Source organism: Nycticebus coucang, chromosome 16 (genome assembly GCF_027406575.1).
Source record: "Nycticebus coucang isolate mNycCou1 chromosome 16, mNycCou1.pri, whole genome shotgun sequence".
NCBI classification, from domain to species: domain Eukaryota; kingdom Metazoa; phylum Chordata; class Mammalia; order Primates; family Lorisidae; genus Nycticebus; species Nycticebus coucang.
The window spans coordinates 25,754,136-25,769,834 of NC_069795.1; the positions used below are offsets into that span (position 1 = coordinate 25,754,136).

Here is a 15,699-nt window from a genome sequence, read left to right on the forward strand (position 1 = left end):
ATTTATTTAAACTCCCTTGTTTGCTAAATACTATCATAGGGTAGGTGTATTGCTGCTATAAATGTGGGTGATGAATAAACAATTGTCATTGAAATGAGTGCAGGTTTGCTTAGGACTGTGTTTACTTACCTGCCTGCATGCTTTACTCTCCTAATGGGGCAATTTGCTATCTAATCCCTTCCAGCCACCATTCCTCTGCCTATAAAAATGCTCTCCCCTGCCTTCTGTCCTGCTAAATCACGCTCCTTCTTTCCTTCTAATGTGAAAAGAAAGGTCCATCCTTCTCCAAAAGTCCTTTCAGGCTAATCCCACCTGCCTCTATTCCATACTTAAACCTTTTGGGGTGTGAAATGAGCTAGAGTGTCTTGCTGCGTCTTTGCAGTGTGCAGTATTATTCTTTTGAGCTTTAGTGTGTCCAAAGGCTTAAAACATCCCTACCTAAGCTCCTGCTCCAGGGAAGAATTCTTATCACAGCAAATACAGTCTGAGGAGAGAGACAAAAGAGAAGAAAGCTAAGGAGGGAAAGAGAAGAGAGGCAGAAGATTTAATACCGTGCAAGTGGCCTTGGGATATCCTTTTTTCTCTCCCCAGAATTCAGCTACATGTATATATTTGCACTCTATCTATGACCTCAGAAATGATAATGGCTGCATCTTTTCTCACATGGAATAAAGTTTTCCTGAAGTCCCTTGGAGGTTGCATAACCCATAAAAATGGTAATAAAGGTTTAGAAATAAGTTCCCATGGGGCATCAGTTTGTCAGCAAGCTAATGCTCTATGGTGCTTCTGTGCGATAGTCAACTTCCACTGATTTCAAACCACTGTTTGAATTATCTAAATCTGCAGATAATGGAGCACTTTTAAGGTTTAAAAAATTCACACACTAGTTGTAATCTTCTCGGAGAGCCTCTCCAAAATTTAGCAACTAATTTCCTGGTAAAAAAAGGAAAGTAATGCCAGGAGAAGCTCCATTGCAGAGATTTACTTGCAGAATGCAATATAATATATTCTCTCTTCATTCATTTTTTCAGTAGTTCTGAGATTTTTGTCTTTCAAAAATAAATGACTAACAAAGGCTTGCTAATCTTTTACTTTTCCAAGAACATTTTAGTGTATTATTTATTGTATTGCCCATTATTCTTTAAAATAAGGAATAGTTGGGTGTAAAATTCTCTGGTGCATTATATTATGTTGACTGTGAATGCAAATTAAAATAAGTTGTGTTCAGTCGGTAAAAGAATGAGTGTGACTTGGGATTTGAAATGCAGGTAGTTCATTCAAAACCTCAAATTCTAACTGGTAGTACTGACACCTGGAAAAATGTTCCTATGTTCTAATAGTCCCTATAAGGTTGCTTATAACAATAGTTGGTATGAAAATTTATTTATGTGAGAAATTCATAAACTATTTTTGAAACGATGTTTTGTCCAGCTATTCTAAACAACTGAACAAACCGCTGTTTCAAAATACACCTGCTTTCTCATATTAAATTTGAGGCTTTCACTGTACAAAAGACGCTCTCAAATTTCGGTCTTAATCCCATGTGTACATATATCACTAATTTTCTGAACTGGATACTGAAAATACCACCGTCTGGCAACTGGAGAATCCCATGGTAGAAAAATTGGGTATTAATACCTGATATTTTCAAAGATTTGTTTCTAGTCTTCCTTTCCAGCATAGGCATGTGTCAAAAAAAAAATTCACCACCAATCCCACTGTAGTGCTTGGAAGTAGTAAATGTGTATTAAATAGGCTAGAAAAAAGAAAATTATAAATAATTTTCCAATATTCTTTCAGTTAAATTTTTGTTAAGGTTTTGAATTTTCTGAGACATTAATACATTCCTTCAGTCTCAGTTTTGAAAGAGATATCTAAGGGATAGGGAAGAAGGATAGCTATAGATAATTAAAGAGTCTAAAATCCATATTTCTGAAATATATTTTATTTATTTATTTTTTTAGAGACAGAGCCTCACTTTGTTGCCCTCAATAGAGTGCTATGGCATCACAGCTCACAGCAACCTCCAGGTCTTGAGCTTAGGCAATTCTCTTGCCTCAGCCTCCCGAGTAACTGGGACTACAGTGAAATATATATTTTAATAATGTATCCTTTGAAATGTTCTTCCATTTAGCCATGAATGCTTCAAATCAGATTATCAGGTAACTAGAAGTCCCTTTGGAAGTCAAAGAGCAGAGCCTTGTACAGGCAGAAGAAAAAGATGCCATGATATGACATAGTCCCTTGACTACAGCAGGCCCAGAATTTTGGGGACCTTGCTAAAACTCAGGTGGCTGGATACTCTCCTTCCAGAGTTTCTCATTAAGCTGGCCAGGAGCAAGGCTGGGGAGTTTATGCGTCCAATGCATTCCCTTTTTCCCGAGGCTGATGCTGCTTGTTTAGAGAACAGAACTTTGAGAATATGTCAGGGAGAGTCAGGGACAGAGAAGACCATCCAGAAGGATGTTTAACACTTGCAGCATTCAGCAGAATGATGAGACTGGGAATGTTGACAGATGCAAGAAAAGGGCTGTCAAGATTAGAGATCAACTGTGACCCACCATATACACCTTGCAGCAAAGATGGTCACTAATCAATTCCAATGATATTTTTGGGCCTGCACTCATGATAAACGTAACTGAGAGTCTTCAGTTGGAGAAGCATACCTTGGTGTTTTTAAAAGCCAACACTGGTATAAGGAATTTTGCCAGAAGCTGCACCAATGCTAAAAATTCAACACCAAATAAGATCTATTTTCATCCACATTCTGCCCTTTCTACATGTGTGAATCCTTAAATGTAAACTTGCTTTGGTGAAGTTTTCAGGCCTATTTTGTTTTCTAAGCTGTAGCAAATACATTTTATATAAATACTTGAGATGATTCTTTTGCCCACATGGAGGAAGCAGCTTACTAACGATAACAAGGGTCATCTTTCTTTTGGTGAATTCGTTACAGCCTTTATTAAAGGAGTGGTAATGGCTTGAGTCATTTATACCTGTTTACAAAAAACTGAAAAATGCTAAATTCAGGAACGTTAGATAAAGCTTCCATTGCCCCTGCTCTCTGTTGAGCAGATGAAAGGTACCAGACAGACACTTTCAGATATTCAAGGCATCGAAAGAGAGAAGAATCACCCGCTCTCTAGTTCTTTTAATCTAATCGATCACTAATGGCTTTGAGTGTTCTTGAAAATCCCTTATAGCGATAGGAAAGGTTCAGTGTTAGCTAGAGTCTGGGGAAGACGTCAGGCCTTCTGTTGAAGAGGCAATGGATTGGTCCACCACACTATGTCAAAAGTTGCGAATTAGTACAAACTCTATAAAGAGAAGTATGAGAATTCTCAAAGAAATAAAAGGGGACCTTTCATTCCCCTCAATCTCATTACCTACCCAGAAGAAAAAAAATCATTTTACCACAAGGATGTTCCCACTAGAGTGTTTATTGAAGCTCAATTCACAATTGCCAAGATGTGCAAGTAACCCAAGGGCCATCAACCCATGAATGGATTAACAAACTGTGATATATGTATACACATGGAGTGCTCTTCAGCCATAAGAAAAGATGGAGACTCTTTTGTGTTTGCCTGGATCCAGTTGAAACACATTCTTCTTAGTAAAGTATCACAAGGATGGAAAAAAAAGTATCCAATGTACTCAATACTAATATGAAACTGATATGCAAACAACCACACACCCACAAAAAGAAAAACACAAGTATAGTGTTTTTCTATATGAGGGAGAAGGGAGTGTGATAGGCAGGAGGAGGAAGGGTGATTGTTGGGAACTCACCTAATGTGCACAATGTGGGAGTGTTCAGGACGCCCCTTGGGGGAAGGGCTCAACCACAACTTGAACTTCACCTTAGAAATGAAAACAATGTAACCTGAACATTTGTACCCTCATATCAATCTGAAATTAAAAGAAAAAAAAAGTTAAGAACCACATCACCTCCAAGCTGACACTAGAATGTAGCAGGAATCAGGTCTTTCCAGACTAAGGACATGTTTTTATGTGAAGATTAAAATCTTCAATAAATAAAAGGCAGTAAATAAAATGAAGAATTGAAAGCTAAACTTCCCCAGCTGAGTCTAAGAAACAGCATGAGGTTAATTAAGAGAAATCTTCAAGTATAACAACAACAAATATCTTTTTTTTTTTTATTGTTGGGGATTCTTTGAGTGTACAATAAGCCAGGTTTCATCATATGAAGGTGTCTTTCCCCACCCTGTGATGGGTCACTTATTGACACAGGTCTAGACTACATCCACTCTCTTTTAAAGCAATCACATGGCTTCTGATTTAAAATTGGGGCTTGTTAGCATTTGAGTTGAAAGAAATATAAAGAGAAAAAAATTGGTTAAAAAACACTGAAGATCTTTTTCTATGTTGTTCTTAGGCACCATGCAATTTTTGAAAGATGAATTGTACTCAACAAGAGAAAGACTTAATAAATTGCAATGCAGAAATTCTGTAAAATGGTCCTTTAAACTGGACATTATGGAAACTATTGGATAGCATACAAAAGTCAAATTAAAAAAATAAGATAGCCAAGTGATATATGCAATGATTTTAACTTTGTAAAATAATATGTAAGTATGCAAACAAAAAATAAGATAGCCAAGTGATATATGCAATGATTTTATTTGTAAAATAATATGTAGTATGCAAACAAAGACCAGAAGTATTTTGCAAATGTTAAAATTACAAGTCATATGGGTAATCTAGTGATTAACATCATCCTTTAGATAGGAACATATTTGAAGGTTTATATTAAAATGTCAACCCCTTTGTATGGAATCTCATCACTTCTTTCAAGGTCCATAGTATTAAGAAAATAAATGTAGTTTATGGTGTTGTCTGTGTTTTCATTTATATGTCCTTTTCTCCTAGGGGTGGAAACTCATCATTGCCAATTTCCTCAACCCAAAGTGGACCATTTGTTAAACTGAGCACAGCAGCTAATGGCAGCTTAATACTAACACCTAGGTGGGTCCTGAAATATGTCCTTAGAGTACTTGTACATGGACCAGAAAGAAGACAGGTTTTTTTAGGATGGTCATATTTGAATGCTTCCACATACTGGCTAGATAGTACTGAAAGTTATTGGATATATTATGCTTCAGGTAATCTCAAACAGCATCCATTTGATCCTATCTGATAACATTGTTTAACCCTCATTTATGGTCAAATGAGGTATTATATATGTAATTGTCTGGTACACTGATAAAATTGAAAGGTTTTAGGGCGGTGCCTGTGGATCAAAGAGGTAGGGCACCAGCCCCATATGCTGGAGGTAGTGGGTTCAAGCCCAGCCCCAGCCAAAAACTGCAAAAAAAAAGAAAGAAACTGAAAAGTTTTAATTCTATTCCTTTTTTTATCCTTACCCTCAGATTCATAAATAATTAAATCACACAGATAGAAATTGTGGGACTTGGGATAAGTATGTCCAGTGTTGGTCAAACTAAAGAGAACAACAAACGCAAATTTGCTATCATCAAAAGAAGGAGTGGGAAGGAATCATGATATGTATTTTTTTTCCTTAAATAGAACAATTGGATGTGAATATTAAATGAAGAAGTCTAGACTTCTAGTTGCTCCTACTTATGCTCTTCTGCTTTTCAAAAATTTTTAGGATAGTGCCTATGGCTCAAGGAGTAGGGCACTGGCCCCATATACTGGAGGTGGTAGGTTCAAACCCGGCCCCAGCCAAAAACTGCAAAAAAAAAAAAAATTAAAGGCTTACTTTTAAACTGTAAAAAGTAAAAGTTTACTTCTGTGGTCTTTACTGAAGTATTAAAAACCAGCATCCTTCTTGTATTCAAAGATCTGCTTAGATTATGTCTTTACTCCTGTTTGAGTATTTATTAGTGGTAATTTGTGTTGAAATTGGCTTCTGAATGTTATAGTTCCATGAAAGGACAGCTGTGGGCGGAATGAAAGTAAATGCATGAAGAAACCATGGTTACAAATAAGGATTTGAGATCCTCCTGCTGGCACTATATTTTAACAGACTTAATGGTAAAGAATGAGATTATATGATTATTCAGCTAGTCATGGAAAGTTACCATTTCTGGGAAGCCAACCAGTAAAACAAATCGGTAAAAGAATATTTTTAGTACCAATAAAAGGACTTTGGAGTTGAAAGTTCTATATCAATGTTTGCTGGGCCTTGACTGATGTTGTGAGTCTTATTGGTGATAAAGCAAAATATCTGTAAGTAAGAAAGCAGGCTTCTTAGATCTTTTTTTTTTTTTTTTGTAGAGACAGAGTCTCACTCTATGGCCCTCGGTAGAGTGCCGTGGCCTCACACAGCTCACAGCAACCTCCAACTCCTGGGCTTAAGTGATTCTCTTGCCTCAGCCTCCTGAGTAGCTGGGACTACAGGCGCCCGCCACAACGCCTGGCTATTTTTTTGTTGCAGTGTGGCTGGGGCTGGGTTTGAACCCGCCACCCTCGGTATATGGGTCCGGCGTCTTACCGACTGAGCCACAGGCGCCGCCCAGTCTTAGATCTTTTTTCCTATAAGGCACGTCTGAATTTATGTTACCATTATAGATCTTGAAGAAGTTTGTACATTGAGAATTTATTCTATTTATGTATTATAAGCATTTAAGAATGAGTAAGAAAAAGCAAAGAAAAAAATGTAAAAACCTTTCATGTTAATTATGTGCATATTGTAGAGCAGACCTTGGTTATTCCATGCTTATCAGCAAAATGTTAGTATTGTTTTACATTGATGTCACTGCTATACATATGTTCACGTTATTTGAAAGAGACATTATTTACAGACATACTTTAACATTTCATCACACCAAGAAGCCAGCTAATTAAATGTCCTTAATCTTTTCCTTGATCTGCCACGTTACAGTGGGTTGGCAGAAAATCAGACGTATATCCACATACGTATTTATTCATTGACACATTTGTTTAGTAACTTGTGTCTGCACTTATGTATTTATTGCAGAGATTATTATGCAATCGCCCTATGAAAACTGATGCTTTTAAAAATACCCTTGCACTAGTAGTTCTAATAAAAAAATAAGTAAAGGAAAAGGATGTCAGGGAAAATAATTTTCTCAGCTATAAAAATCTACTTACCTATACTCTTATTTTGTACTATATTGTGAGTCATATTTAAGACTCAGACCACCATTTTCCACCACTCACAAAACCTACGCAGTGTGATATCAGGATCTGCCCGGATATAACTTGAAATGTTATGTGCTCATTCAATTACCAGTACCAGACTCTGCTTTCTTCTAATTCTTTGAACCACCTCAGTAGCGGTCATGGAAGTTAAAGAAAATTTGACTTAATATACACTGATCAACATTATGTTCTGAGCACAGTGCTGTATATGGGATACAAAGTCTTATTACACATATTATTGAATGTCTACCATGTTACAGACACTGTGGTAAGAATATCACAGAGGTTATTTCAGATACATGCAGAACCTCTTGTTTAGGTAGTGTTGTTTCATCATAAGGATGAGTAAAGGGAAGCCTAGTGGAGCTCAGTAACTCACATATGTCCACAAAGTTAGTTGGTAACATAAGATTCTAAGCCAAGTCTCTTGGACTCCAAAGTCCTTCATTTTTTCCACTCAAACATGCATGCTATCTCTGAAAGTCCCCAAGGAAGCAACCCACTTTATATTGCCATCTGAAAAGGAGAAAGCAAGAAAAAAAATGGACTATTCAACAAGAAAGAAAAAGTCCATATTGGGCATAAATTGGGAGGAAAATTAGTTCTTAGATAAACTCAACTATTTATACCCAACTGGGCCGAGAGAAAAACACAGGATCACGACATTGTCCTTCTTCCTGTATGGAAGACTAACCCAGCTCTGACTTCAAGACCAAAGGACAGTAATTCTGTTTCTCTCCAAGTGCTGTAAATATACCTGGATCAAGTATGGATTCACAGCTCATTCTGCCCAAATAATAAATGACTTCCTTCTCCATCCTGACACACTGTATGTGCATGAACAATTTTATTAACCAAAATGCATGGAGAAGGAGGTGCTAATTTTGATTAAATTTTCTAGTTACCTATTAAGTTAACCAGAAACTTTTGTGTGCTTTCCAAAAAGAAATAAATCAGTTTTAGACATGTCACAGAATATTGGCATTACTGAATATTTCTAAGACCATTAACGATACCTTAGAAAGATAAACCTTTTCGAATATGGGTTTTCTCTAATGACGTAGACGTAGGAAGAGTTGGGTGAAGCTTGACAGCGTACTAGCAAGCATCCTGGAAATAGCTTCTTTTTCAACAATGAGTGGATAACAGAGTTTAATTGAGACTTTTTCCTTGAGAAATTATGAATACATATTGATGTATCTAGATAGATATACATGAACATTGGTTGTTAATAAGATACATTCGTTACATGTATTTCAGTTGAAATTATCCTCTATTCTAAAGAGGACGCCAGTGACCCAACGTGGGTGCATGTGATTTCATGTAAATCTTATCATGGTCTGTTCCAGAAACAGACTTGCTTTGATTAGACATACAGGTTTTAAATCTTATTTTGTTTTAGTTGTTCGTTTCCCTACAAGTTCAAACACCCAAATAACATGCACAATTAGACATAGTTAAGTATATACATATAAAGCTTTAAATTCCATGTGTGTTTTTAGTATCTGAATAACTACATAAAGACATAATATGGGCAAATACGTTAATTCTTTGTGTTATACTGATCTCTAGTGGTTGATAAATATAACATAGCAAAACAAATTTTCTTTAATTTTTGTTTTAAAAGGTGGTATCTGAAGATTTAAGCAGATAGTGAGTTAGTTGGTAATTCATGACCACATGTTCTTTTCTATTTGCTCTTCATATATCTGCCTCCCGTGAAAGGGAGGATTATTTGTTTTTCTGAATGAAGCTCACAGTTTGTTACACTAAACAGTTGTGCACTAAATATTTGTGAGGTTATCAATACTGAGGTATACTCCATATTATAGAATTATGTAATCCAAGATTTTTTCAAGCAAACTAGAAAAGTATATGGGTAATTTATCAAGTGCTCATTGTATATAATAATTACATAGGAAATGTTTTTTTTAATTCTAACAAAGTTCTCCCCATTTTATGGAGGAGAAAATTGAGTTTGAAGGATACTGAGCGATTTATCCAACATCTCAGGAAGAGATAGTAGTAGGGAGTAGGGATGTGAATTCAGCTGTAGGTGACTTTAAACTGGGATTTTTTCTGATGTGCCTTTCACTTTTTTTTGAGTTTTATATATGATATTTATATTAAAAGTATATTTTGCTAAAAAAAGTACAATAACTTATGCTATGTTTGACTTTAAAAATTGAAATGCACAATTTTTGAAATGTAATTATTCTTCTATTACAGTCAACAGTGTTTCCAGAATTCCTTGATTCTGTTGCAGTGTAATCCTAAATGTAGGTAAATATTTTGCCATATTCTCCTTCAAGCATTCATTGTAAAATTCTGAATAAAGTTTGCGTGTTATCTGCAGTTCTTTTGGCACCACTTTATTTTAATGGGCAGAAGAAATCCACCTAATAAAATAAATACTATTTTTTCAATTATTTTAATAGCTTGCGGGAAAAGAATGCGGGCTCAGGAAGTCACCCCGAAGATTGTTGGAGGGAGTAATGCGAAAGAAGGGGCCTGGCCCTGGCTTGTTGCTCTGTATCATAATAACCAACAGCTCTGTGGTGCATCTCTCATCAGCAGAGACTGGTTGGTATCTGCCGCACACTGTGTGTATGGGTGAGTATGGGGTCAGGAGTCCCTGCCCAAACAAGGTCAAGGTCACTACTACAGACCCTCCCTGCATCCATTTCATGAAGCCTCATGAAACCATCCTCCCAGGGAAACTTTCTGCTGTTTATGACATTATAAACTGTCCAGTCATTTCCCCATTAGAATCAAGTATAAAAATAGCTTGATTTAAAAATTATTTTTCACTAGATACTTAAAGTATTTTGTTTCTTACATTCATAAAAATTGAAATTTTTACCTGTTCACAAGGTAAGCATTTTTCAGAGTGCAAAGCTGGTATTCAATGTATAGATTGTGCCAGTTACTATTCAATTAGTTCAATATTTATTGTTAGCAAATTTTCAATATCAAAGAGAATGAACAAATAGCTCTCAAACTACAACTATATTGTGCTCTAGAAGTTCACGCGTAAGCCCTCTGTTGTGGTTAGAATAAAAGTGTTTTCTTAGTTCTATTTTGATGCTAAAATTTAGAACTAAAATTAACCATTTCTACCTCTGTTTTACAACATAATTAGACAAAACACATTAAATTCTAGGATTTATTTTCTCTCTGTGGAAGCAGCTGCTCCTACAGTCAGTGCTACAGAAGAGAATAGAGTGGGTGGAAAGGGGAGAAAATAAATGATCCTCAGTCCAAGAAAATGTTAATTCTCTACTTCCACATGAGAGAAGGTACCCCTTTAGAGAGTAACCTTCCAACCCTTCTGAATCAGAAGAGAAAAAAGTGAGCATCCTTATAGGAGATTTATGAGCTGTACCCACGGCTGCCCCTGATGGAAGAGGTCTTGGAGTGTGACCTTGCCTGTAGGGGTTAAGGCAAGCCTCTCCATACCCAGCACCCAGAATCCCTGAGGGAAGGACCAAGTTGCTCAGGCATGGAAAACACAGCCACAGTTAGTAAGGTTAGAAGACATAAATAACTCCTCCTCCCAACACAGACGAGGAAAGTTCTTGGGTAAATACAAACAAATTGTCAGACACGGAGGGTTGCGAAAGTTTTACGGGAGATGAGCATTGAAGAATTACGCTTGTGCCTACTAATCACAACAGAGTGAGCAGAGACTTGAACGCAAAATTCTAGGAATCTGGAGAGTAAGAATTGTCAACCATACCTCAGGTTGGCCAACTAGCTGGTCTCCAAGGATCTACTGCTCATCTCCATCTGAAGTTCTTTCTGATTCTATGCATTGAATGGATATCTAGGTGACTAAATTGTAGCCTCTCACATATCTAGAGTGTACTTTCTTGATTTTGCTGCCTTCTGATAATTATATTTTGATCTTTTTAAATCATACCACAAGTGTCTATAGCAGGCAATTTCCCATCTCCTGATAAACATGGCTTTTAACTGTTACCTACACATATTCTCAGCCTTGGTATATCAGGTAGGCAACATTTATTACACATCCTAACTCTGTTGCAAATAAAAGGTATTTTAGCTAAATATTATGTCTTCTATTGTACATATATAGGTCTTAGTAAGTTATCAACCTTGCAATATTAATCTTGAATTTGGTAAATTTCTTTGATGTGCTTGCAGAATGTACAATTTCCAAATGTCAACCTGGATTGCAGTAATATTAGTCTTATCTTTTAGTGATCTACCTTACATATGTACCTTTTATAGGCCAATGATACTAATAACAAATCTTTTCAAACCATGAATATATGAAAAAAATAAAAAGGCAGTTCCATGTAATGTACACATGTGTTCCATCATATATGACATGAAGTTTCCTTTTAGAGAGTTTTAATCTGAACCTAAGCAAACAAAGGCAAGCTGTACTACTAGAATTGTAACAAATTCAAAATTACCTTTACCAATCTTGCAATTTATTTTCTTTAGCCCTTCAAAGGAATTATTTTTTCTTTCTCTAGTGTCCAAGAGTTTTCTGACTTTCAACTACATGTCTCTAACAAAGCAAAAAGTGTTTGATATTATTTTAGATAGTTTGATCAAAAAATATTTTGTGTCAATACGCTAATACTGGCTGTTATTTGCCTTTTTAAAACTCAAATTGCGCTGTGAAAAGCTCAACTTCTGGCTTGGCGCCTGTGGCTCAAGCTGCTAAGGTGCCAGCCATATACACCTGAGCTGGCGAGTTTGAATCCAGCCTAGGCCTGCCAAACAATGATGCTGCAACCAAAAAAAAATGGCCGGGCATTGTGGCAGGCGCCTGTGGTCCCAGCTACTCGGGAGGCTGAGGCAACAGAAGCCCAGGAATTAGAGGTTGCTGTGAGTGGTGATGTTACAGCACTCTATCCAGGGCCACGGTTTGAGGCTGTATCTCAAAAAAAAAAAAAAATATATATATATAAATAATAATAATAAAAAGCTCAACTTCCTAACAGAAATAATAACCCAGATCAAGCAACTTATTGAACTCATGCTGCGCAAATGACTTGTCTTCAGTGGAAATTTTTCCCAGGTGTTTTAACGTGCAGGTGGTAAAGTGGCTCTTCTTACTCCACTCTCCCTCTCATGCTCCCATTTGCATCCCTCAAGCTCAGTGCTCCTGGAGGATCCTACATATTCCTGTGCCTGTTCTGGTCCTCTGTCACTGAGTTATCTCCTTTTACTATAAGGTAGAGGGTGACTCCATCGAGTCACAAAGCCAGATGTAGAGCAATAGCTAAAGTTTATTTGGCTGCTTAGTAAAGGCAAGCTGAGACTCAATAGACATCACCCCAAGAACAAGAGTGCTTATCTTTTACAGGGTTTTGGTAGGGGAGGAGGGGGAGAGAATTACTTTGGTGTACTAGCAACTATTGCTAGGTACAGTTCCAGCTGGCTTCAGGCTGAGACTGGTCTGTTCCTTTATAGTTTAGCTCCCCTGGGGCCATTATGTTCACTATAGTTCCATGTTTCTCCTGGCTGGTCCCAGAAGAGGGTGATTTCAGCAGACATCACTGAACAGCCAAGGTAGAGTGCCTTATGCTCAAAATGGAGTGGCCTGTGCTTACTCTGTTTTTGGAGTTCCTCCGACCAACCTATCATTTACAACCTTAAAAGAGGGATTTGGAAAAGTATGGGCCAATTTTTCTGTGGTTTAAAGGGGAAGATTGTCTTTGAACCAGAGGCTAGAATTTTTATTCTATCTACACTAGTGATCATATGCATGATTACAAACATGCAATGTAGTATCTTTAAGTTTTCGTTTCCTCATCCATAGGTTGTCCATAATAATATCTACTCAGAAGGGTGGTTGTCAAGACCAAGTTAAGATGCTGCAGTACTTATACATACTGTAATTCATACAAATGTGCAACAAGAATTTTATTGTGCTATAGTTCCAGCATAGGAAGGCTCTTTGGAAAAAAATACAAGTCTTACACAACAGCTATCCACTATACTTATTTTCTGAACTTTTTGCATTGACATAAATTCAGATAAATATAAATAAAAATTGCAAAACTAGTACAGAGAACTCCTCTATACTTTTCCCAGATTCATCAGTTGTTTGCCTTTTACTTCATATACTTCATTATGTCTTGAGTCATATTTTTTTCTGAACCATTTGATGGTAAGTTGTTTTTTCTTTTTTTTGGAGACCAAGTCTCATTTTGTTGCCCTCAGTAGAATGCCGTGGCTAATAGCTCACAGCAACCTCAAACTCTTGGGCTCAAGTGATTCTCTTGCCTTAGCCTCTCAAGTAGCTGGGACTACAGGCACCCACCACAACATCTGTATATTTTTAGAGATGGGATTTTGCTCTTGCTCAGGCTGGTCTCAAAACTGAAAGCTCAGGCAATCCAACTGCCTCAGCCTCCCAGAGTGCTAGGATTACAGGCATGAGCCACCACACCTGGCCCAGTTAGATATTTTTTAATACTTCAGAATATTTTACTCCATGATCAGAGCATATTATGTAAATTTAACATTAATGTGATGTAATTGTTTAATGGATTATGTTGAATATACCCTTCATTTTGTTAGCATGTATTTCAGCTAGTCCAGAATAGCACACCACCTTTAGATGCTACATCTTTTTCATCTTCTTTTGTCTGGAATAGCCCCTAGCTGTCTTTCTTATTTTTTTTTTCATGTAGGCTGATTATTTTGTAGTAAAGCCTTCTGTCTGAGAAACAGAACTTGTTGCTTTCTCAGTCTCAATATATTCCCATTCTCTGACAGCATCTTCGCTTTCTGGAAAAATAAAATGTTCTAGGTAAATTTTGTGCTTTCCCTGCACTACACTTCAAATCAACTTCTCTGTAAGAAACCTTAATTACATTTAATTAAATTTAGTTCTTTATACATTTTAGTAAACAAGATCTTATATGCTCATGGCTAGTGTTGGTGTGTCCCACTCCTAAACAATTCAATGGCCATAATATGCAAATGGTAGTTGTATGATAAATAAAGGTGAATGACTAGGGCATATTTAGTTTTTGTTCCTTTTTATGAATAAACAAAAGGGTTTCATTTATATGAGGTCTGACAAATTAAGTTTGTGAACTTGCTACTGTGTGTTTATAATTGGTAGCACTGTACAAACAATCAGTAAGGTTTCATAACCTTGGTATATCAGTGTCTCACAGCTGCGTTCCTGTCAACATGTGTAGTATCTTGCTGAGTGGAGTTCATTATTGTTGTGTGTTTCTGAGAGCCATCTTGAGAATTTTGGAGCTTATGGGTGGCTCCTATAGCTCAAAGGAGTAGTGTGTTGGCCCCATATACCAGAGGTGGTGGGTTCAAACCTAGACCCGGCCAAAAACTGCAAAAAAACAAAAAATAGAATAGAGCTTAAAGCAAAGAACAAACATTCGTAAAATTTCCTACTAAACTTTGCAAAAGCGGAAATGAAATCAGGGATATGTTGGTTCAAGTTTATGGGAATAATGCATGAAGAAAATGACAGTGTACAAATGGATTAAACATTTTTCTGAGAGGAGATACAGCATCACTAAGGAGGAGAGGTCAGAGCAGCCAGTAACAAGCAGAACTGTTGAAAATATTACAAAATTGGTACAGTTCTGTGTCAAAATTGTCAGCTGACTATGAGAAGCACAACAGACAAAGTAAACATTGATAGAGACACAGTTAGAAAAATCGTAAGTGAAAATTTTGGCTAACAACTCATGGCTTTTTCATCACAGCAATGAATCAGCTCACACAGCACTGTCTCTAAGGGAGTTTTTAGACAGCAAACAAGTAACTCTATAGGAACACCCTACCTACTCACTTTATCTTCCTTCCCCCAATGAATTTTTCTTTACCTGAAGATAAAGAAAATATTGAAAAGAAGACATTTTAATGGCATTCAGGACATCAAGGGTAATATGACAACAACTTTGATGGGCCATTCCAGAAAAAGAGTTCTAAAATTGCTTTGAAGGGTGAACAAGGCACTGGCATCAGTCAGTACACAGCTTCCTGAGGGGAGTCCTTCAAAGGTGACCATAGTGATATTCAGCAATGAGGCATATAGCACATCAGATCTCAATGATAGTTCTATTAAATTAAGTTGAAGTCTGTCTTTAAAATATAGCTATGCACCTATTTGTATAATTGTAAGAAAGAAAAGCAAGTACAGGAAATCAGGAGTATGCCAAATAATCCTCAAATAATTCCTAGAAAATTAAGGAATTATCTTTCAAATTCTTTCTTCACTTGTCTTCCAGGACTCTCCATGCACTTGTGATTATCTGTTCATTTCACTCTCAATTCTTTCTCAGTCTTTCTTCTTTCTCTTTTTCTTCTTCTCAATCTCTACATATTAGAAGATTTTAGGGTTCTGCCTTCAGCCCCCTCTTCTTCTCCATCTACACTGGCTCCATAAATGATCTTATCTAGTGCCATGATTTTAAATATCAGCAATAATGTTGAAAACTTCCAAATTTTTGTTTTAATTTTTGACTTCTCTAACAATCTAGATGGTCAATCCAGTTGATCAATACCCACTTAAATGCCTAATTAGAA

General features: G+C 36.7%; 1 protein-coding gene across 3 annotated transcripts in view; it reads left to right on the forward strand.

Annotated features, from left to right (window-relative positions):
• The window catches only part of TMPRSS15 (transmembrane serine protease 15), a 131,950-nt gene that overhangs the window by 99,425 nt on the left and 16,826 nt on the right, over positions 1 to 15,699 (forward strand). For all 3 annotated transcript variants that reach the window (XM_053565816.1, XM_053565817.1, XM_053565818.1), the window contains 3 exons: positions 4,891 to 4,986; positions 9,379 to 9,428; positions 9,588 to 9,762. In XM_053565816.1, coding sequence (XP_053421791.1) covers positions 4,891 to 4,986; positions 9,379 to 9,428; positions 9,588 to 9,762 — 321 coding nt within the window. The remainder of the gene's footprint in view (positions 1 to 4,890; positions 4,987 to 9,378; positions 9,429 to 9,587; positions 9,763 to 15,699) is intronic.